The sequence below is a fragment of the Osmia lignaria genome, chromosome 8 (assembly GCF_051020975.1).
Source record: "Osmia lignaria lignaria isolate PbOS001 chromosome 8, iyOsmLign1, whole genome shotgun sequence".
NCBI lineage: Eukaryota > Metazoa > Arthropoda > Insecta > Hymenoptera > Megachilidae > Osmia > Osmia lignaria.
In genome coordinates this window covers 11,725,501-11,746,526 of record NC_135039.1, presented here as the reverse complement: position 1 = coordinate 11,746,526, position 21,026 = coordinate 11,725,501, and the positions used below count along the sequence as shown (strand labels likewise).

At 41.9% G+C, this 21,026-nt stretch overlaps 4 protein-coding genes across 8 annotated transcripts in view; 2 read left to right on the top strand and 2 right to left on the bottom strand.

Annotated features, from left to right (window-relative positions):
- LOC117611269 (cell adhesion molecule 2) overlaps window positions 1-15,219 on the top strand; it is a 62,141-nt gene extending 46,922 nt beyond the window's left edge. For all 3 annotated transcript variants that reach the window (XM_034339221.2, XM_034339220.2, XM_034339219.2), the window contains 5 exons: window positions 10,871-11,076; window positions 11,297-11,432; window positions 11,880-12,019; window positions 12,594-12,861; window positions 14,831-15,219. In XM_034339221.2, the coding sequence (XP_034195112.1) occupies window positions 10,888-11,076; window positions 11,297-11,432; window positions 11,880-12,019; window positions 12,594-12,861; window positions 14,831-14,898 (801 nt within the window). In that variant the 5' untranslated portion in view covers window positions 10,871-10,887 and the 3' untranslated portion in view covers window positions 14,899-15,219. The remainder of the gene's footprint in view (window positions 1-10,870; window positions 11,077-11,296; window positions 11,433-11,879; window positions 12,020-12,593; window positions 12,862-14,830) is intronic.
- A 72-nt stretch (window positions 15,220-15,291) lies between these two features.
- Window positions 15,292-17,504, bottom strand: LOC117611267 (ribonuclease H2 subunit A). Of its 3 annotated transcripts, none has more exons than XM_034339213.2 (3): window positions 17,365-17,495; window positions 16,919-17,079; window positions 15,292-16,854 (listed from the first exon to the last, which is right to left on the bottom strand). In XM_034339213.2, the coding sequence occupies exons 1-3, from the start codon at window positions 17,372-17,374 to the stop codon at window positions 16,009-16,011; spliced, it is 1,017 nt and encodes a 338-aa protein (XP_034195104.2). In that variant the 5' UTR covers window positions 17,375-17,495; the 3' UTR covers window positions 15,292-16,008. The 3 variants fall into 3 exon arrangements, with proteins under 3 accessions (XP_034195104.2, XP_034195105.2, XP_034195107.2); XM_034339214.2 differs by having other exon boundaries at window positions 15,293-16,854; window positions 16,919-17,084; window positions 17,365-17,504; XM_034339216.2 differs by lacking the exon at window positions 17,365-17,495 and adding an exon at window positions 17,177-17,197 and having other exon boundaries at window positions 15,293-16,854; window positions 16,919-17,084.
- Window positions 17,472-18,764, top strand: LOC117611271 (ubiquitin-like protein 4A). The gene is made up of 3 exons (XM_034339223.2): window positions 17,472-17,608; window positions 17,808-17,913; window positions 17,993-18,764. The coding sequence occupies exons 1-3, from the start codon at window positions 17,561-17,563 to the stop codon at window positions 18,289-18,291; spliced, it is 453 nt and encodes a 150-aa protein (XP_034195114.1). The 5' UTR covers window positions 17,472-17,560; the 3' UTR covers window positions 18,292-18,764.
- On the bottom strand, window positions 18,439-19,838 carry Gem2 (Gemin 2). The gene is made up of 5 exons (XM_034339222.2): window positions 19,627-19,838; window positions 19,473-19,557; window positions 19,210-19,368; window positions 18,850-19,137; window positions 18,439-18,597 (listed from the first exon to the last, which is right to left on the bottom strand). The coding sequence occupies exons 1-5, from the start codon at window positions 19,731-19,733 to the stop codon at window positions 18,505-18,507; spliced, it is 732 nt and encodes a 243-aa protein (XP_034195113.1). The 5' UTR covers window positions 19,734-19,838; the 3' UTR covers window positions 18,439-18,504.
- Window positions 19,839-21,026: the final 1,188 nt, after the last annotated feature.

Sequence of the window (21,026 nt, the reverse complement as noted above, 5' to 3'; positions counted from 1 at the left end):
CCATAGCTTAAGCTCCAGACCTTAGGCCCTAGGGTACCTTGGTACACTTCAGAACTACCCCAAGCATAGTACGCCCCACCTCCTCTACTAATCCAGCCTAGACTTCACCACGTCACTATCCACCTTCTCAAATAGAAATTCTATCTAAAAACCATCGGATCTCACATAATTTCTCTTGTTCCACACGTGTATCTCTTCGCACCCTCCTCTTCTATCTCCCTCTGCCCACTTGATTCCCATTTAATCTGCTCGCTGGCGCTCCATCGGCTCTTTTTTTTATCCCCTCTCAACGACGTTGGCACGTCTGGAGAACGGTGAACGACGGCCAGAACCGTAGGAGATCGAAACGTGGCTGGTAGCCTGGCAATCGGATCGGTAATTAAACCGACCGACGGCTGTGAAGCTTCTCCGCTTGGACGCTCACGGACGAATCGAGGAAAAACAAAGGAGAAAGAGAGAGACAGAGAGTATTTCATTACACCGTCTGTTTGATCCTGCCCGCTATATCGATCCTGTCCCGGCTCCTTGGCCGCAGTCCTGCACCCAGAAGCATCGGGATCGTTTGAATGGGATACCTCGACCAGGATTTCCTCTCGCCATTCTGGGCTATGATGGCGTTTCACATTTCCTTTCGTCCCTTTGTTCCGGGACACTGGTGGATCCCACTTGGGCTGTTGACTTGGAGATTCGATTAGGCACTTCTCTCTGTCGTTTGAGGATTTTATTTGGTTATGATGGTTACCCGGAACGACCCAGTTAGGACATCGTATTGTACTTTATGGTTTTCTGCTTCCTACCCTCCTTTATGTACCGACGGTCGACGGTTGCCCATCTGCGGGCCGATCGTGGGGACGATAGCTTAACTTTGATGATCTTACGAGTATCGGGACATCCTCTGCTGGCTGTGATCCTTGACCTTACTTTCCCAACGTCGTGGAAGCTACATCACTTGCATTATTAATTCAAAGGCTTCATTTACATTTTCTTCCTCAATGGGGATGGGTGTATCCACTTGTCCCCCCAGGACTGGCTGGGTCCTATGGAAGTTTAATCCTCATAGGTACGGGTCAAAGTCGACCCGGCAGCTCTATTTAAGCAACTAAGTTAATAAAGTGGAACAAAGCCCGTGATTGGGTCGTACAGACCGCAGTACAGTAAAAGGATGCAGGTTAGTCGTTACCTCCCTGAAGCTAAAGCCGGAGTTTCACGATCCACGCTTTTCAAAGAGCTGAACAGTACCATTCGATGAGTTAATCCTGACAAAGAACGTCACGATTTAATTTTTCAGCAGGGATCCGTGGGGGGGGGGGGGACGCGGTCGAATCCGAAATGCACGATTAAGAGGTAACAACGAACAAAGGGAGGGAACGGACTTCGACCAGCCAGCCATGGATACGAAAGGTGGAAGATTTAAATGTCTGCTTAAGGGATCAGCCGATAAGACGGTTTCGTAGTCGAGTTTAATTTGACATTTAAATCGAACCGAACCAGCTGATCCCTAAATGGCTTCTTACTACTTTTCGAACTTCGATCGATCGGAAATTCAGATCCGCGTAATTATTCCAGCGAAAATAATCTCGTGTAATGGAATAAACCGAACGGATATACTTGGGAAGCTTCGAGAATAACTGTACTTTTTAGTTCCACCGACATTTATCAAAAATACCTTCAAAATAGAACACCTGGTTAAGATATGCATCTGATCTTTATAGCAATCGAAAAGTACAGTCTACGCTATAAAATAAAACAAAAATTTTGGAGAATCTCCGTCGATCTGTTTACTTTTGCTCTAAAAAATGAAATGCATGAAATAAGAAATTAACCAAATTTATTAAATTTCCCTTTTATAAAACAAAAGTACGCACTTTTCTCTGCAAAATTACTATAGGTAGGAATATTCACCGCTAAATGGTGTTCTGACAGACTGTCGTGACTGTAGACTTCTGTGTGCATAAAATCGTATTAAAAAAAAAATTTACAGATAAATTATATATCGTTTAAAGATTTACATGGGTTTAAAAAATATTTCAAATTTTGATTTTTTTCCATAGATTTTGCTGTCTGGTCCACTGTGCAGCAAAGCTTCTTTGTTCGCGATTAAATTCAAGTTGGTCAGGTGACTGCGGAAGGGGGGTTAACGTGGTACAAAGTTGACACAAATCGGAGGAAAATATTATTTTAATAGGAGCAGAAAGTTGTCGTGGGCGTACGTAATATACTGGAGGGTATCGTGCTTCTCTCTAGAACTAATTACGTAGTTAAAGAGTTAATTATTGCGGGAGAACGAGGCCGTGGAGCGCGATGCACAGTGCAGCGCCATCTACGACTTCTAAACTCCTCGCCATGATGAAATTGCTATTCTAAATATGCTAGAATTTCCCTTTCTTTTTCAACGATAAAACGTTTGTCGCGTGGAAAGGTGTTAGCTAATACTCTTTCGGTAGAAGTGGGTGAAATTTAGAGGTTAGAGGAAAGTGGGGGGGTGGGAAAAATTCGAAATTCCTCGAGAGAGCACGTCTGCTGTGTCTGTCGACGACCCTCGACGCGTTACGTGTCACCCCGCAACACCCTTTATTACTCGTCACCGTTTAAACGCTCGAAAGCACGCGACGCCTCCTCCGTTATTACCGTGAGACGTCGTGGAAACTTCGGGACGTGCGACGGATGAGAAATTGTATCGTTCCTTCGTGTCTGGTCCTGTCGACTAGCCTGGTCCAGAGAAAAATTGTCCCGCTGAAGCCTCACCGAGGACGTCTTAGGAATGCCGATTAAACGCTTCGACAAGTCGCATTTCCATTGAAAAATTGACCCAAAAAAAGAACCCGAAGTCCTTGTACAACCCGGCCCCTGATAGATTACTTATTCACTCGACAAGAGGATTTCTGTATTTGACATTCGATGATTTAGGTTAGGATTGCTAACCTAACCTGACTACTTAGTTGAACTTAACCCAATTGTTGTAATCTAAGAAGAAGAATCCGATGTCCTTGGTCAAGCTGGCCCCCTGATAGATTACTTATTCACTCGACAAGAGGATTTCTGTCTTTGACATTCGATGTTTTAGGTTAGTTTACCTAACCTAATCTGACTACTTAGTTGAACTTAACCCAATTGTTGTAATCTAAGAAGAAGAATTCGATGTCCTCGGTCAAGCTGGCCCCCTGATAGATTACTTATTCAATCGACAAGAGGATTTCTGTCTTTGACATTCGATGTTTTAGGTTAGGATTGCTAACCTAACCTGACTACTTAATTGAACTTAACTCAATTGTTGTAATCTAAGAAGAAGAATCCGATGTCCTTGGTCAAGTTGGTCCTCTGATAGATTACTTATTCAATCGACAAGAGGATTTTTGTCTTTGACATTCGATGTTTTAGGTTAGGATTGCTAACCTAACCTGACTACTTAATTGAACTTAACCCAATTGTTGTAATCTAAGAAGAAAAATCCGATGTCCTTGGTCAACCTGGCCCTGATAGATTACTTATTCAATCGACAAGAGGAGTGTCTCTGACATTCGATGTTTTAGGTTAGGATAGTTAACCTAACCTGACAACTCGTTCTAACCTAACTACTTAGTTGAATTTAACTCAATTTACAATTGTTCTAATTTTAACAGCGTGCTCTCTTTGGACAAGTACTCCATTCTAAATGATTCCACACCGGCTGAAACGTAACCTAACTTAACCTAAGCACATGCTATCATGAATAAATAGTAGCAAGAAAGTTTCCCGGAATAATATAGTAATACAATGCTGAAGCGTGTGCCATTACAGTCGAAACAGTCTGAAACTTTCAACACGAGCCGTTGAACAAGCAATTTTGATCGTTTGCTAACGATATATTAACTTCCCTCTCCCTCTTTTACCCTTGTATCATTTATTATTCCGTGATTTTTATCGCGATATAAATGACTCACTCGATAAAGAACGAAAGAAGGAAAGGGAGAAAAAAAAAAAAAGGAAAACGTGACTCAGTGGAGAGCCGCTCATTTTCTCCGCCCTGACAATTCGCCCAGCCCTCCGGCATTCGGCTGAAACGATAATGTCGAATAAAAAACGGCAATTCCAGCCACGGTATTGGTGGATCTTTATCCGATTAGCTAACTCGAGGCGAACCGCGTTCATTGCTAAAGGTAACCTCACTTTTTTTCCCCCCCTACAACCCTTAATGCGTTCCTCAGCAGCCGGGTCATCGGTGACCCGTGAGCGACAATACGTTCAATTTTATTACAACTAAAGTGCGATTTTTAAACATCAAATTTTATTCGAACAGACAGACGGAGGAAAGTAGGAAATTTATATGGCAGATTGCAGGATCGTCCAACGTTCGAACGCGAATAAATATGGAGAAATAGACTTAAGTCGGCTAAATCCGATCGTCCATTCGATCAACGTCCCTCTTTTTTATTCTTCTTCCCTCGCGCACCGTTCGTATTCTCGTTTTTCCTCGCCGATTTTGTATTCCCTTTACAGGAGGCTCGGCTATCACACCGGCGTCCATAAATTTTCAACCGGGTATTATTTAATTAAAGCCTGGCCGTAATTTATGTATTTATTGCCGACACTTTTATTCGCCGGATCTTATTTATCGGCCAGTCTGTTTACAAGCTCGAACAAAACGCGCTCCTTTTCCAACCGTTACCTTTGTGAATCCGCCCATTAACATTTCAAACAGAAAAGGGGGGGGGGGGAGGAACATTCAATTCACGGAGTAACTTCATTAAAAAATTCTTTTCTATGCAATTAACCTCGTTTAACCCCAAATCTTTTTAAATTCACATGGATTTCAATCATAAAAATGATTATTTATCGCCGATGACGAGAAGTCTCGCGGGGCGAGACTGGGGTAAGGGGGGATTTTACAGGAGTCTAATTGGCAGATGCGATCACTTCGACCAATCATACGTGTGAGCGGGGGTGGGGCGCGACCAATCAGATCACGTTATTCTCATAGGACTTATCATGACCGGTGGACAGTAAGCTAGTTAATTTTCAATTTTGGCCCTCCCCAAAGGGGGCGGGAGGGAGCACAGCGAACGTCCATTCATCCTCCGCTAATAAACCTGATTCATTTCACCATCCATCACCGCGACCGCGCCCTGTATGTTTATAGAAACATCCGGGTCGCGTTATAATCAGTGTCGAAGAAACAGCCCCCGACCGAGGATGGAGAACACACGCTGTAAATAGGACATTCATTCGCACCCCGTCATCGTACCTGTTTATTTGACCGCTGGTCCCAAATGTGTCCGTCCTACCTTCATAAATCAGGGTGTCCCGTGAAGCGTCTAAAAAAAAAAAAGCAAATCCCCCCCTCGTTTATTACTATTATTAAAACGTCTCGTTTTTCCACGGCCACGCGTGACCGAAGGGCGCGTGAGACGAATACTTCTCCCGGGGGTAGATGCCTCTCGTTTTCTCTCTCGACTTATGGTTTCCCTCTATTCGATACACGCGTACACCCTGCTGCACCCCATCGATCGTTCGACGATCGGTTCAGTGACTGCCAACCGGAAACTTCCTATCTTTCGGCTCGTTGCAGCAATTAGCGGTTGTAAATGGCCACATAAATCCTGCGTGCTGCTTGCTTTTTCACCGTTGACGAAAGTCGTAGTATGCTGACTGGGATTCTTTTAGGAAGCTGTTAATTGGTCCTCGTGGAAGCTTGAATGATAGCCTGTTGTTAGGACATCGAGGGTAATTCCTGGTAATTATCAGCCTAACTTTTTCCTATACATATAACCGCCGCTTGGCTTTAGTTTTCGAGATATTTTTCGAATGAAAAAATTCGAGGGAAAAAGTTTTTCAACTTTTTTATCCGAGTCTATAATGAAAATTTAAAATATGTCTTTCGTAGATTCAAGTAAGTTATGTGTATACTGAAAATTTCATCGAGATCGGTCAACGCAATTAAAAGTTATAAGTAATTAAAGGAGATGGTTTAGCTCCATACCTTAGTCGACCCCCATTGTCCTGGCAAATTTTTACCCCATGGAATCCATAGAATAGGACGCCTAGATGATCTGTACCAAGTTCTATCCAAATCGATTAATGGGAACATGGTCAAAATGGCGCCCAAAGTTGACCATTTTAACACTGGGCTTTATGGGAAGTGGTCGAAATCGTGCTTTTGGCATCCTAGTTTCCGGATATGTTAAACTAGACGATAATACCTTTCAAATGAGCCCATGGGCATCAAAATCGTCAAACGGGAACTTGGTCAGAAATCGACTTTGAAGATTTCCTTCATTTTTTCACAACGGGTTTTGACCAAGTTCCCGTTTGACGATTTTGATGCCCATGGGCTCATTTGAAAGGTATTATCGTCTAGTTTAACATATCCGGAAACTAGGATGCTGAAAGCACGATTTCGACCACTTCCCATAAAGCCCAGTGTTAAAATGGTCAACTTTGGACGCCATTTTGACCATGTTCCCATTAATCGATTTGGATAAAACTTGGTACAGATCATCTTGGCGGCCTATTCTATGAATTCCATAGAATCGACAATAGGGATCGTCAAAGGTATAGAGATGGCCACCTCCTTTCCGATAATCGCGACTTTTCATCTAAGAACGTGCCGTTCGTAATCTAAACAATTACCCTTTTATATCCAACGTGTCTTCGCATCTTCGAGGATAAAAGAGGTTAGGTTAGGTTACGATACCGCAGTCGGCACTCGAGGGAGCCGGTTGCGCCTTCTCTATTTCCCTCGACGGAAATTACTGTCCAGCCAGTTGGCATTAGGGGACAGGAGCTGAAAAACACTGTTCCTGGTTGGGTAGGATGAGCCGTATAATGGGGGGTCACGCGTGTCTCCGTTTGTCATCGAGGTCGCCATTGCAGGGCGAGATCCGAGTGCTCGACACACGACACCGTTTGCCCTTTTCGCGATGGCGAGCAGGTAGCCGATGCGGCTGGCAGATAGCTGGCTTCGCCTATGGGACGGTATACGATTTCCGTAAAGCAACACCGAGACAAAATTAAGCGACTGTCCAGACACCCGTGGTAGAAGGCTTTGGGGGGGGGTCAACTCGATGACACCTGCGAGATTCCCTTTCCTCGGTCTCTTTATCCATTACAATTTCTCGTTTCACCGACTCCCCGCCGACGAAAGGGCTTCCCCGGGGGACCCGATCTTCCGCCGGAGATCCAATTGTCCACCGTGGATTTCTCCTCCTCTCTTCCGTCTCGTGTCTGATCGCTTTAAAGCCTCCCGTGGATTAAGATTGTACGGGGTGTCTGGTCACTGTTAATAATACCGACTGGTCGCCTTTTCAAACGGCTATCCAACCGGTCAACTATGCCGCGTCTCTTCTCGGTTGGTTAGGTTAGAATTTTTGGTAAGGGCATAACGAATCGAGGCTGCCGAGGAAGTTTGGTTAGGTTTAGGATAGATTTCCGAAATAAATTACATTGAATTTACCGACCGAGCACACCAGCCTCGATTCCAGTCAGCAAACACTCCTCTCACCCTATCTCTCCCTCGATTCCGTGGATGTCAGCAAAGATTCCCGGCCGTGTTCGAAAGTCAATCAACGTTTACCCGAGCGAAAAAAAAACAGCGTGTCAACTAGTCGAACAACCGATGCCAGCAATCGACAGAGATAGTCTTTTTTAAATTTTATTCCAGTAGAATTATTTCTATTTTAGAGATATTCAAGATAAGGAAACAATGAATATGCGACGAATCGGTTTGCCTTTTCGAGGTTAGGTTTAAGTGGTCGCGCGATCTCAGTCGATAAAAAAGGACGGTGCTCGCTTATTCATCGACGCACGGGCCCGGAGCGTGCAACCACTGACTCACAGAACAAAATCAGACCCCCTGCTGTTCAATATGCATGAGTTATCATTCGTACCACGAATGAATCATATTCGCGTTGCATTCTCTCCCTTCCCTCTCGAATCAACCCCTTTCTCCTCGACGACTTTCGTTTTCGACTTCTTCTTCCGTGGCGAGGGTGAACGTCTGCGAATAGGGTGGATCGAAATAGAGTCCAACTTCTTCCCTCCTCGATACGAACACCCTTCGTCATTCGAATCGATCGTTTGCTGAAGTACACCAGGTTTTTTTGCCTGGATTGCTTTATTTCTTTCATAGAATCAGCATTCTGAGGGCTGAATATTGAAGTTAGAAGATTTTAGAAATTTAGGGGTTGATTTGGAGCTTGGTTAATGCTGCTGGTAGAATTTTACAGATTCGGTTACTTAAGGGGATGAAATCTTGAGTATTAAGAAAATTGAAGATTTAAAGGGTGGTTTGATCTCTGGCACCCATTGTACTATTGAATAAGAGGAAAATTCAACGAACACACAATGTCGGTGTGTCAGTGGAATCTCTATCTTCGACTTTAATGTAACCACCCTCGTATCATTTTCAAAGGCCACCCAAAGAACCTCTTGGAAGTTGCAAAGAAAGAAGGTCTCAATAAGGAGCCACAAAGGCAGAAAGCTAGACGTCAAAGCAGCCAACATTAATAGCAACAAAAGATAGCCAGTAAATACCTAATGTTTTTACAGTTTCTTATTTTTCTTCTCTGAACTAGACTTTCCTTTTTTTTTTTCCTTCTCTCTTTCCTTTACTCTACACCCTCTCGTCTTTTAACTGTGCTCGTTATCGAGCCTTCTTATCTCTCTTCTTTCATTCTCTCGCCATCGTCTTCACACTTATCACAGTTTTCTTCCCTTTCACCCCTGATGCCACCCCATTTACATCACTATTCACGTTCGTTGCCCTTCTTTCTTATCGTTCCCTCCCTTTCTGTCTCCTTTAATAACCCACCCCTTTTGCCATCCTCCTCGGACAAACTCACACCATTCCATCATCCTTCACGATTCCTTTTCTTCGACCACCACCGTCATCCCCTCAACCAGGGATTCAGCAACGAAAAGCAACCCTTTGTCGATCCAAAGCGCACACATAGGCACGATGTGTAAAGGTAACAAGCGACTTCCAGGCCGATGGAAAAATATTTGCTCGTGGATGGTGGAAAATCACCCTTGGGGATTTTAAATACCCTCTCCGTAGGGGTCGCTTCGACCTCCAGATGGGAGAAACGATTTCAAGGGATTCGTTAAAGTATTCTCTCTTTTTTTTTTCCTTATTTATAATTGCAAGCGTGGAGAGGAATGACAGGAAACACAAGAATCATCCCTAACCTCTGATTTATTCCCCTGGAGTGACAAAAAGGGTCAAAACAGAACGAGGACGCGTTGGTTCGAAAGGAAAGTTGTCACGCATCAGAGGCGGAAACAAAGCCGCAATTTCGCGGTAGTTGCAAAGCGACAAGTTGCCCGACAGAAAAATTCCCCTACGGTCGTAGGGGTCGACGGTGCACCAGAAGCGGGATCCGCGGTCCGATAAAGCATCCCGCCCCGAGCGTTCTCGGAATAATTGGATCGGTTTTTGCAGCTGTGAATCACGAGCCTCGACAATCGGACGAACAAGAGACTTTTTTCTTCCCCCCCAAGGCTTTTCCGGACCAGATATTGTGGCCCGTTACGTTCCAAACCCCCCCCCCCGTCGTATCTTCGAGTGGCGCCACTTTTTCTTCCCCGCAGCACATCACCTGACCCATCTGTTTTCTTTTTCGATTATTTAATGGGTGCAATTGAAATGGAACTAATATTAGGCGAATGGTAGACGTTTCGACCACTCAAGTTTTTCTTCTGTTATCGACAGTCGGTAACGTAGGACGGCTGGCCCAGCCGTGGGGAAAGAGTAACGCGAATTGGATGTTAAGAAATTTCTTACTACGGTTAGAATAATCTGTCATGATAAACCAAGGAGTCGTTCTTCTTCATTATTTTGTACCATCTGAAAAATAATTATTCTCCTACGACGAAGAGAGATAATTCTCTTTGTTGCAAAGTGTGCCCTTAATGTCGCGCGATTCCGAGTTAATGCCCATCCCGTTACAAAGTAATGGGGCTAAAAAGTCGCGAGGAAAATGAAATCGAAGCGTGCCGGGAGATAAGCGGTGCCGGGACGACGGGGTCGTTGTCCTTTTATTTCTTCCGTAATTCCTGGCAAACTCTTCCCTTCGTAGCGTCGCTACGTCGAGTTAACGATGAATTTGCCAGTCGTTAAAATTGATATTCCTGTCGGCTGCATAGGATTTTCTTTCGAACGAAAATAAAACGAAACGTTAGCCGTTCAAGATTTAAATGGCTGCATCCAACGAGACAGACGCTTCTGCTTTCAATCATTCGTGTCACGAAATAGCGATAGAAAAGTTTTCATTTTTTCTTCTTATTTTTTTCTTTTTCAAGTACCCTCTATACTTATCGAACAACTCGATTGGAGAAATGGTATTCTGAAAAAGTCATTTGAAAATTACAGAAGAGATTGAAATTAATATTTAACCACAGCATCGATATCACTCGTGTTAATTAACGAATAATTTTCCTTCGTAATGAACAGATGGAATTATAAATTGGAAATTCTTCGATATTCGTTTTGCTTAATCGAAGTAACCAGCATGATTGCCGTTTTAAAATCACATTTCTCACTGCAGTTACACGAAACGTAAAATTCTTTATTAATATTCAACGATTTAGCAATTCACTTGGAATTATATCATTTTAAAATTGAAAAATTAATAAATTCCAAGATTCTGAGGTACTTGATATTATTAATAAAGCTAAGAGACCTGTGCAAATACTAGCCAGTTAAGTTTAGGTTAGGACTTAAGTTACCAATTTAACCGATTCTGAAATACTTAATATTATTAACGAAACTAAGGGACCTGGTGTCCCCTAGAAAAAGCATCATAGACACACCAATGTAAATACTTACCAGTTAACTCTAGGTTAGGCCCTATGCTCCTAACCTACCCTAACTAATCTAACTTTTGGCTCCTTCCAGATACGGAGGCTCTGAGGATGCTGGAGCTGGTGGTACCCCAGTATGTGGTCCGTGGCCAGAGCATAAGGCTGGAGTGTAACTTCAACCTCGACGGGGAGACATTGTACTCGGTGAAATGGTACAAAGACGGGAACGAATTCTATCGATACGTTCCCCAGGACAGGCCACCGGTGCTCGTCTTTCAGCTGCCAGGTGTCACGGCGAACGTAAGAATCACATCGTATTGATTTTCCTTGTCTCGTGCCAATGCACCACTCTCCGCGTGCAATCTATTTAAAGCATGACGCTTTTCATTTTTACATCGCTCTTATCCATGCTTCGTTTTTGGTATAAGTTCGCCATCTTCTTCCACTACCCTTACCAAGTGTCGATCCTAAGGTCCCAAATCTCTGGGGGGGATGGTTCGATGATGTTTCGTATTTCCAGATCCATAATTCGACCGAGAGGTCCGTGGTCCTCTATTCCGTGAACCTGATGAGCACCGGAAGGTACAGATGCGAGGTGTCAGCGGAGGCGCCGTCGTTCCAAACGGTATCCGATCACTCGGACATGATGGTAGTGGGTAAGACGCGTTTATAGATCGTCCTACCGTTTCTTCCTCGTGGCACAGGAAACGTTTTTTACCTTGGAACACTCGCCCCAGTTGGTTTTTCCTGGGTTCGCTGGCTGCCACACCGGGACCCGTCCCAGGGACAAATGAATTAATTTTAGACCACGGGGTAGGATGAAAATAGCAAGGGATGGACTTTTTTCTGCCTCGGGTAGAATAATGTTTACATAACGTCTGGATTAAGTAGAAGAACGTCCACTTGGAATTCCTCGTTTTACTTAGAAAATTACTTGATGTCAAAAATTTTCAAGCACCTTCTACGATATTTCTTTGCTAATCAAGCGGACGCGATCCGACCAGGGTAAAAAGTTTTCCCAGGTTCCCCTCATCCTGTAACCCTTCTAATCTCTCTTGGAAACTTAAGCATCCTTGAGAAAAAAAGAAAAAAATTCATTACAGCCCTGCCGGAAGACGGACCCGTTATCACCGGTAGACCAGGAAGGCATCGTTATCAGGTCCGCGACGTGGTGCGGTTCAATTGCACCTCGGCCAAGTCGAAACCAGCTGCCATGCTCAGCTGGTTCATCAACGGAGAGCCTGTAAGTGACTTGCATGGAATCCCTGTAGCTTATGGTGACAGTGAAACTTGTCACACCAATGGAACAGCAAACTCTATCCCTAACTGTTTTAATGCGCCCTCCTTATGACAGTACGTGTCCAAGGTTGGATTATCATGAGGTATTTTCAAAGACTGGTATGAGATATGCAGGGTGTCTTATAACTCCTGTAACAGCCGGAAAATGAGGGGGGGATTGGTGAGGTGATTCTGAACAACTTTACCAAAATGTTGGTTGAAGCTTCGTTTTTGAATTATTAACGAAAAATACTGGCCAATGAGAGCGTTGGCTTGTTTCATTTTAACCTAAACATTTCTTAAATTCTTTTTGAAAGAGACGATGTATCTTCCTTCCCTGTACCCTCCACGTCTTCCCCCGATGCTCTCGTGCCAGCCAAATTCTAAACTTCCTTAAAGGGAACAGTGGCAAAGGGTCATAACTTATGTCCAAGCCAGCATCCCTCCCTAGCCCAGTGTGGAATTGCAAATTCAGCCTTGTTCAGAGCAGCCTCCTTAGTGGTGTACGTGAGAACTAGCCGGGTTTTTGGTCGCTTCAGGTTGATACGCAATACTTGAGAGGGCCCCACATCACCGAGGTGGATCGCGAGGGTCTGGAGACTGCCGTGCTCGGTCTGGAGTTCCGTCTGCGTGCGAACCATTTCAAGAGGGGAGACCTGAAGATCAAATGCCTGGCGACGATAGCGACCGTCTATTGGAAATCGAACGAGCTCAGCATAGAGGGTGAAAAGCCCCTCAAGATGCCGGTAATGGAGAGCAGGGAGACAAGGGCGCAAGGGCACACGCACGCGGAACATATCTTAGGAGGTAAGGATGGATACCTGAGGTGCCAATTCGTACCCTCCTCTATATTTCCCGATGAAATCGCGGAAAGATTATCCTTTGAGGCAAAACGCGTCGAAAATGTGGAATGACGTTTTTTCGTGGGAACGTTCATTCTTAAGGAAAACCGCTTAAAAACGCGTGCACTTGGCGGATGTACCTCAGTGCTTCTCATCTTTACCCAGTTAGAAATATCAAATTAATAAATTCCCTACGTTATTATGTACATTCTTTGAGGTTTCCTCAGGGAAAATAGTGGAGTCCCGGATTCCTATCCTTCCTCTTAGGGAAACTGACAATGTAGCGAAGAGGACCCTATATTTTTTTATTTAATTTTCTATTTCATATTATTTTCATTTTCTAAATATTACACAGTTCCTTTAAAAATTACACTTATGATTAAATATTATAAAGTTTAATACAAAAAAAAAATTTTCGCGCATAAGGGGTGGTCCACTGCCAACACACATATAAATTTTATAATGTTTAATAATTCAAAACTACGTTAAATTGAATAAGAATAATTCTTAAAGGAACAGTGTAATACTTAAAAAATAAAAATAATAGAAAATAGAAAATTAAATAAAAATTAGGGATCTCTCTATAGTCCACCGTCCAAGGATTAATATTAATGTCGTCAAAATGAATATTTTAAGAATTCCTGCTTCCCTTATATCGCCATATTTCCTAGAGGAAGCCTCATTTCTTAATTTGTCAATGTCTCAAGTAATAGTAAATATAATGAGAACCTCTGAGACACTTCTGAGTGCCAGACAGCTCCTTCAGAGTCGCTTCTCTCTGAAAAGTTTATTCCATCGTTTCGATTTATCCTTCAACGAAGAATCATTTTTTAAAAAGATCCCCAACCGGTCTAGAACCATAACTTAGTCTTCCGTTTTTTATTTTTCCTCGAGTCTCTTCTTGCGTCGAGATCCGAGTACTTTGTTGCAAGATTAATCGTGCAAAAGGGCAGACAAGTAGGTGAAATCAGCGAGAAATTATAGCAAAATTTATATCGACATTCTACGCCGGTTAAGCGAATCCCCTTTGTGTAGACTTCCACGCGTACAATTTTCCTTTTGCCCCTGCAGCCCTGCAACCGGCAATACATTCCCGGTTTTCCGTTGCCCGCCGTCGAGATCCGAGTACTTTGTTGCAAGATTAATCGTGCAAAAGACAAGTAGGTGAAATCAGCGAGAAATTATAGCAAACTTTATATCGACACTCTTTACGCCGATTAAGCGAACCCCCTTTGCGTAGACTTCCACGCGTACAATTTTCGTTTTTGCCCCTGCAGCCCTGCAACCGGCAATACATAACTTTATATCGACACTCTACGCCGGTTAAGCGAATCCCCTTTGCATATACTTCCACGCGTACAATTTTCGTTTCGCCCCTGCAGCCCTGCAACCGGCAATACATTCCCGGTTTTCCGTTGCCCGCCATCGAGATCCGAGTACTTTGTTGCAAGATTAATCGTGCAAAAGACAAGTAGGTGAAATCAGCGAGAAATTATAGCAAACTTTATATCGACACTCTTTACGCCGATTAAGCGAATCCCCTTTACGTAGACTTCCACGCGTACAATTTTCGTTTTGCCCCTGTAGCCCTGCAACCGACAATACATAACTTTATATCGACACTTTACGCCGGTTAAGAGAATCCCCTTTGCGTATACTTCCACGCGTACAATTTTCGTTTTGCCCCTGCAGCCCTGCAACCGGCAATACATTCCCGGTATTCCGTTGCCCGCATAAGGCTGAGATTCGAGCTGAAATTGTCGATGGCACTTGTTGCAGGTGAAAAGTGTACCGAGAGTTATTCTCTGGTGACTAATAGTCACTTTCAGAATAGTGTGCTCATCTATAAGAAACGATATCGACAGCTTCTCGCGCGGGTTTCACTCTCTCGAGTGGATACCTTCCTTTACGTCACGACTTTTCTCTTGTTCCAGGAAGCGGAAGTAGCGCGCTGGTACCCTGCATCATACCACTGGTCACGTGTTTATTGATCCTTCGATAAGAGGAAGAAGAGACACACGCGTCCTTCCTGCTCATCCATTTTCCAGGCCTCCGAATGGTGTCATGCGGAGACCATTGTGTACTAAATTATCCGTGTTGTTTCTATTTTTTATAATCGCAGTTAGCGGAGTTAGCGAGGACATAGGCGAAAGAATATATTAAACAAAGATGTACGTCAGTATGTTTAGAGAGTTAGAGGATAGCAGGTGAACTCGTATTTATTGGATTAGTCCATTAATCTGTGCATAGATTTCATTTCTTTTCTCCTCCCCCCTCCCTACCTTATGAAAACTGCCGATCTCAATTATTAAATTTACCTACATCTGTGAACAGATTTATGAACTGATCCAATAGAAAACGATCGATCATGATTATATTCAAAGTTTTTTATTCAAAGTTTTAACAAAACAAACAACCGTACTTTATATAAAATCTGTGTTGAAAAAGTATCCACAGGTACGCCAACCTCGGTGTTAGAAAAACTCCTTTTCTTTCTCTCATTCGTCTTAAGAAAATTTCCAGTACGTGTGAAGAAAAATATTAATCACTCGAATGCATGTCCAAGGATGAAAGCAAGTGCGTGTCGAGCACATTTATATCTAACTGTACACGAGTGTTTCTATCGTCCAATCGTGGGAGAATAAGATTCAACCCCGGTGAGAGTATGTTCTCTTTCGTCGTAGCTTTTATCAAATCTAGTCGCTATTAATCAATCGCAAAGATATGTTATCGTAGAGTTAAATGCGAGCGTGAGTGTAGAGCGTGTTTCACCAAAGAACATTTGAACATTTCGCGCCAGTAACATTCCTAATCGTTAATTACAAGCGGAACACCATTGGAGAGTGTGTAAATGTATCCATCATAATGTACTTGCCACTCTTTACCCATGGTATTAATGTAAGAGCACTCTGTACATATGTACATAAATCAAACCAACTTTTATCTTTAACTTAACGTTCTGATAATAAAGCGGCGTTCAATGTCGACGGTCGGCAAAACAAATGCGTAGTATATTCTCCTGTAGAGATTTACTGTTTCATAGTGAGGCAATATAGAGGCGAGTTTCCATTCCAAGTATCACCGTAAGGTACTGTATTGTAAATTGAAAACATCACAAAGTAGTAGTATTGAAGAGACATCTATCAGCGAAAAACTTGTATCGCTTCCTCTTCGACTGGCAAGACTTGGGAGGTGATCTGAAAAAGAAATTTGAGATTTTCTGCTCTCCAGGATTCCCACCGTCCTCCACCTCTTCCCATTCCACCGACAGGGCTTTCTCTTCCAGGATTTTCTCAGCGGTAGACCAACTGAATCTGACAAGTTGTGGAAAGCCAAACACAGGGTCTACGTTTTGTATCAGCCAATTCTTTGTGTCCGGATCATTCGGATACCCGCTTCCATACTCCTTCGCAATGGATCCTTCCAGAAATTGCCATGCTCGTATCGCATGATCACGAGAAACCTTGGCGCAGATACTAGCTGCGCTGACAATTGGATACGTGGAATCAGCTTTCTTTGCTACAGTTATTTTAATGCCAGGAAAGATCTGTTCCAGCTTAGCCTGGTACTTCTCAGGCCTGCCTACTGTATCTACATACACCTCTGAGATCCATGCGCCAGCCTCTATTATCTTTTTGGTTAATTCAATGGCGGAAGTCATAGACACCTCGTTCAAAGACGTTTTACTGCGACGATACATGCTGTTTGCAATAAAATTAGGGGATATAGCTTCTACAGCCCAACCCATTTTGTCACGCTTTTCACAAATTTTATCAAAAATTACATCCCTCTTCTCCTCTGTCAAACTTTTTGAATCCGCACAGCCCAAGTCTACGAGAAGCTGTTTCATTGACAGAGGCGCATAGGAAATTCCATAAAGCATAGGACCCAGGACTGGTCCACGGCCAGCCTCATCAATGCCAAGCTGACATGGCTCATCTTTGCAGATTTGTGGTATCTGCAAATAATTTCAAACTGTTACATGCACGCAACATGTGTATTTATTTATTTACTTCGCTTACCTTTGATAAGTAAACTTTATTTATACTGTGATCCCAATCTTCAAAATACGAGGTTAAGTCTCCTCTACAAGTAATGAAAACATCCTCCTCCGGACTGGAACAATTTTCCTCTGATTTTGTTTCTTTCTCGTTATCCATGATCGCGCGTTTGTGCTCGAAACCTAACCTTCAATGAAACGTCAACGTTCAGAGAAACCGCCAAAAATTCAAGTGCTAGTATCGATATATCGTATCGAAACGATAGCTACACTTTCTTACTCCGAATAAATGTTGCTTTTTAAATTGCAAATAAATGAATGATATAACAAGAAAATTCGCAATGATTGAAAATGATTTGAAAATATAGGTTAAAAAATTCGTTTGGTTATTATAATGAGAAAAGAAAATCTCAATGGCGGCGTGTGTATCGATAAACTAGTATCGACCTCTATATTGTTTCTGACTACCTGTGTGCATGTGTACGCGTGTCCTCGGTAGAAATAGTTGATGACGCCGTGTTAGTAATATCGTGTGTCGCAAAATATAACCTCACAATAAAATGCTCCAATCCTTATCTGTATCGTTCAAGATTTCGTTCTTGCGAAAAATTTGATTCCACCGGATCGTGTCAATTTACAGACGCTCCCTCGAATACATTGCAACATGAAAGTTATCGTGAAGAAGCTTCAAGGAAAAGAATGCGTTGTTGACGTGAGTACGAGGCATCTTGACTGTTCCTTATTTTTTTTTTTTCTATTTACAAGATAATCGTCGTACGATGAGTTTATTTTACGAATGTGCCATCGATGACGTATCTCGAACTTTCACTTCGATATGATATCCATAGTTCGTCAAGTGAAAGGAATTTCGCAACACCAAATTGTTATTAAATCATTCACTATTTTAATAGATTATGCCCTCGGACACAGTGCTGCAATTAAAGCACAAAGTCAGTGATCTATTGGGCATAGATGTTCCACAACAAAGACTGTTGCTTACAGGCAAAACGTTAGCTGGTAAATTTTTTAATACCTCAAGAAAATTGTACGAATTTTAATAGGTTATGGTTAACACAATATTACTGTAATATTTCAGATGAAAATCCATTGAGTTTCTATCCAGGGATTAAGGACGGAAGCAAGTTAAATCTCTTGGTAATTAAGAAAGCCGATGAAGGATCTGGCGAAGGAAAGGCTTCGCATAGCAAGTCTGGCACAAATTTATTAAGAGATGAAGTATCTAGAGTTTTGAGGCATTATTACACAGAGTCTGAGACAGAATCAATAGTCAATGAGTTGATAAAAGACCTGAAAAATAAAGTGAATAACCTTAGTTACGATGATTTAGAACGATTAGCAACAGCACTGCTCCAGGACCAAGAGAATATAGCTTAAGAGTACCTTCGTTCTTTTCCAATTTCTCTGCTTATTGCTCGATTATTGTAATACACTTTTATTTAATTAAAACGTTGCCTCATTGTACCCTATTACCAGTAGTATATTTGAAAATAATTGGGAAGGCGTGCAAGAACAAGACAGATGTATCAAAAGATTAATTTTATTGAAACATCCAAGTATAATTGTAATTGCACTTTAATAAATGGAGTATCAAGGATCGGCCAAGTCGAGCTGTCGAAAATATCTTGCGACTAGGCATATAAATAAATTCAGCGCCCCTATTTCATGTACCTCCAATTGTTTCTGAAAAAGAAAATCAGGAGGATTAACATTTAGCTAAATAATTTGTTACAAAAGGCGAAAGTAAATCATTTTTATATGTCATTTTAATACAAAATATTTCTTTTAGATTATTTCTTTCTGATTTATGTGAACGGTAAATTTAATACACAATTATAAAATAAAATTGATTTGTTAAAAAAACAGAAACAATAAACTTCAGCTCTTCTCTCTTTTTTTTTAAAATGTATAATAATTCTTTTAGATATGAATTACCGATTCTGCACGCATAACCGAGCATGTTCTAGCTAACGAACGCAAACAAGAACAAACGTCCGGAGTTAATGGCATTTCTAATATGACTAACAGCGCGTATATCCATTGACCCAATTGGTATTCTATATTTTTCTGGGTCGCAAGGTGTTCCACCAAATATTCCAATATTCTCTCTACGATCGGTTGATTCAAGCAAAAAATCACGCTTAACGTTGGAGCAGTCTTTATCTTCTCTTTGTAACAACCTGAACAGAATTTGATCCAACCTTTTTCATCGCCTATATCTGGCTGTAACAGGAGGTAATTAATAACCAAGGAAAAATCTTTAGTACTTATAAAGCAATGTACCGAGTTACATACCAAATTGATATTTGGTCGTTTCCATTTATGCTTAAACGTCTGAACATCATTTTTCAACTGGCTTATGTATAGTCTTGCATTGGAAAATTCTGACACTTGATACAACTGCCAATCAATGGTAGGACCAAGCCACGGTGGTGCTTCCACGCATCCTGATAACTTGTAACGTTGCGTTAACATAATTATTCTATTCTATCTATTCGCTTGGAAACACAGAATTCCTATTCCTGAATAAAATTTTAATACACCACTTGCAAACTTACGGGTTCGACATCAATCGTAGGTTTTCTAAGCTGTTTATGATCAATGTCGGCCACCACAACGTCAGCACATTGTTGTGCTTCTATCCTACAATGATTTATTAAAGAAATTATTTACTATTCCTGTAGCTGAAACTGTCATGAAACGTTTACTTACACCACCCTTTTAATGTATTCCTCACCGGACACTGGTGGTAAATTGAAATTTATATCTTCGTTTATTTCTCCAACTATAAAAGCGGGTTCTACAAAATATTCTGTCATTTTTACTTGTTATTTAACAAATATTTTCAATGATTTTGGTTCTTTCGTCAACTAAATGAATAGGTTATGTTTTACGTTCAAAGTATATCCAGTGACTACAGATCTAATAAGATTGAATGCCTTTGTTCTTGTGGAATCATGATTTTGGGGTCCCAGATACCCCGGGTACATTTTGTGGGCTCCCATACTGGCGCGTGTGTTTTGGGGTTCCTGGCATCCCACGGTACCAGCCAGAAATTGTCGACACCCCGCGCTACATCCTTGGGGTTTCAGAAACCCCGCGTGACATTTTTTGGGGCCTCAGATACCCCACATTATCCTTGGGGCTCCAGGCACCCCCGCGCTGGGGCTTTCAGACACCCAATCACATTTTTGGGGTTCCGCATACCCCAGGCAGCGCCGCGGGGCTTTCAGGCACCCATACATATTTCGGGGTTCTGCATACCCCAGGCAGCGCCGTGGGGCTTTCAGGCACGCAATCTCATTTCGGGGTCCTGCATACCCCAAAGCGGATATTGGGGTCCCAGAAACCCCCAGACACATTTAGATCTGCATGTATGTACACAATACAGTCGGTATGACAATTTTACTTATTTTATCAGTTTCTCCTTTACCGCACCCCGCACAGACTATTGAAAAGACACAATTTTGATTCCCTCTGACTCTGTTTTTTAGAAATTAATTAAAACTAGTACTAGACCGAATCATTATTAACATATTGTAAGACAAACTTGTATTCACATCATGCGCCTTGGTAAATAAATCATTTTAAAAAAGCAACTAAATTATTATTTAATTTACCCAATTTCCTTTTTGAATTATTTATTTAATTTGCACAATTTTCATTCCGAGTTATTTATTAAATGCATGTTATTTCTTTCCTCAGTTATTTATTAAATGCATGTAATTTCACTCCTTATTTATTTACATAATTGACTGAAATTCTTTTTTCATTTTATTTATTAAATGTACTTAACTTCCTTTCTCAGTTATTGATTGTATATATAACACATTTAATTACGGTGTAATCTTTAATAAATTAAAAACATAATATACATGAAAATCACACAAATCAAAACAGAAAAAAGGGAACCAAATGTGTACAAAATCGAACGGTCTCTAGCGGCAAAAATGTGAACTAAATTTTCGATGTCGAATCAGCGCCACCTGGTTTCGGTAAAAGGAACTAAACCTTGCACCAATTTTGGCCCTCTAGCGGCAAAACTGTGAACTAAATTTTCGATGTCGAATCAGCGCCACCTGGTTTCGGTAAAAGGAACTAAACCTTGCACC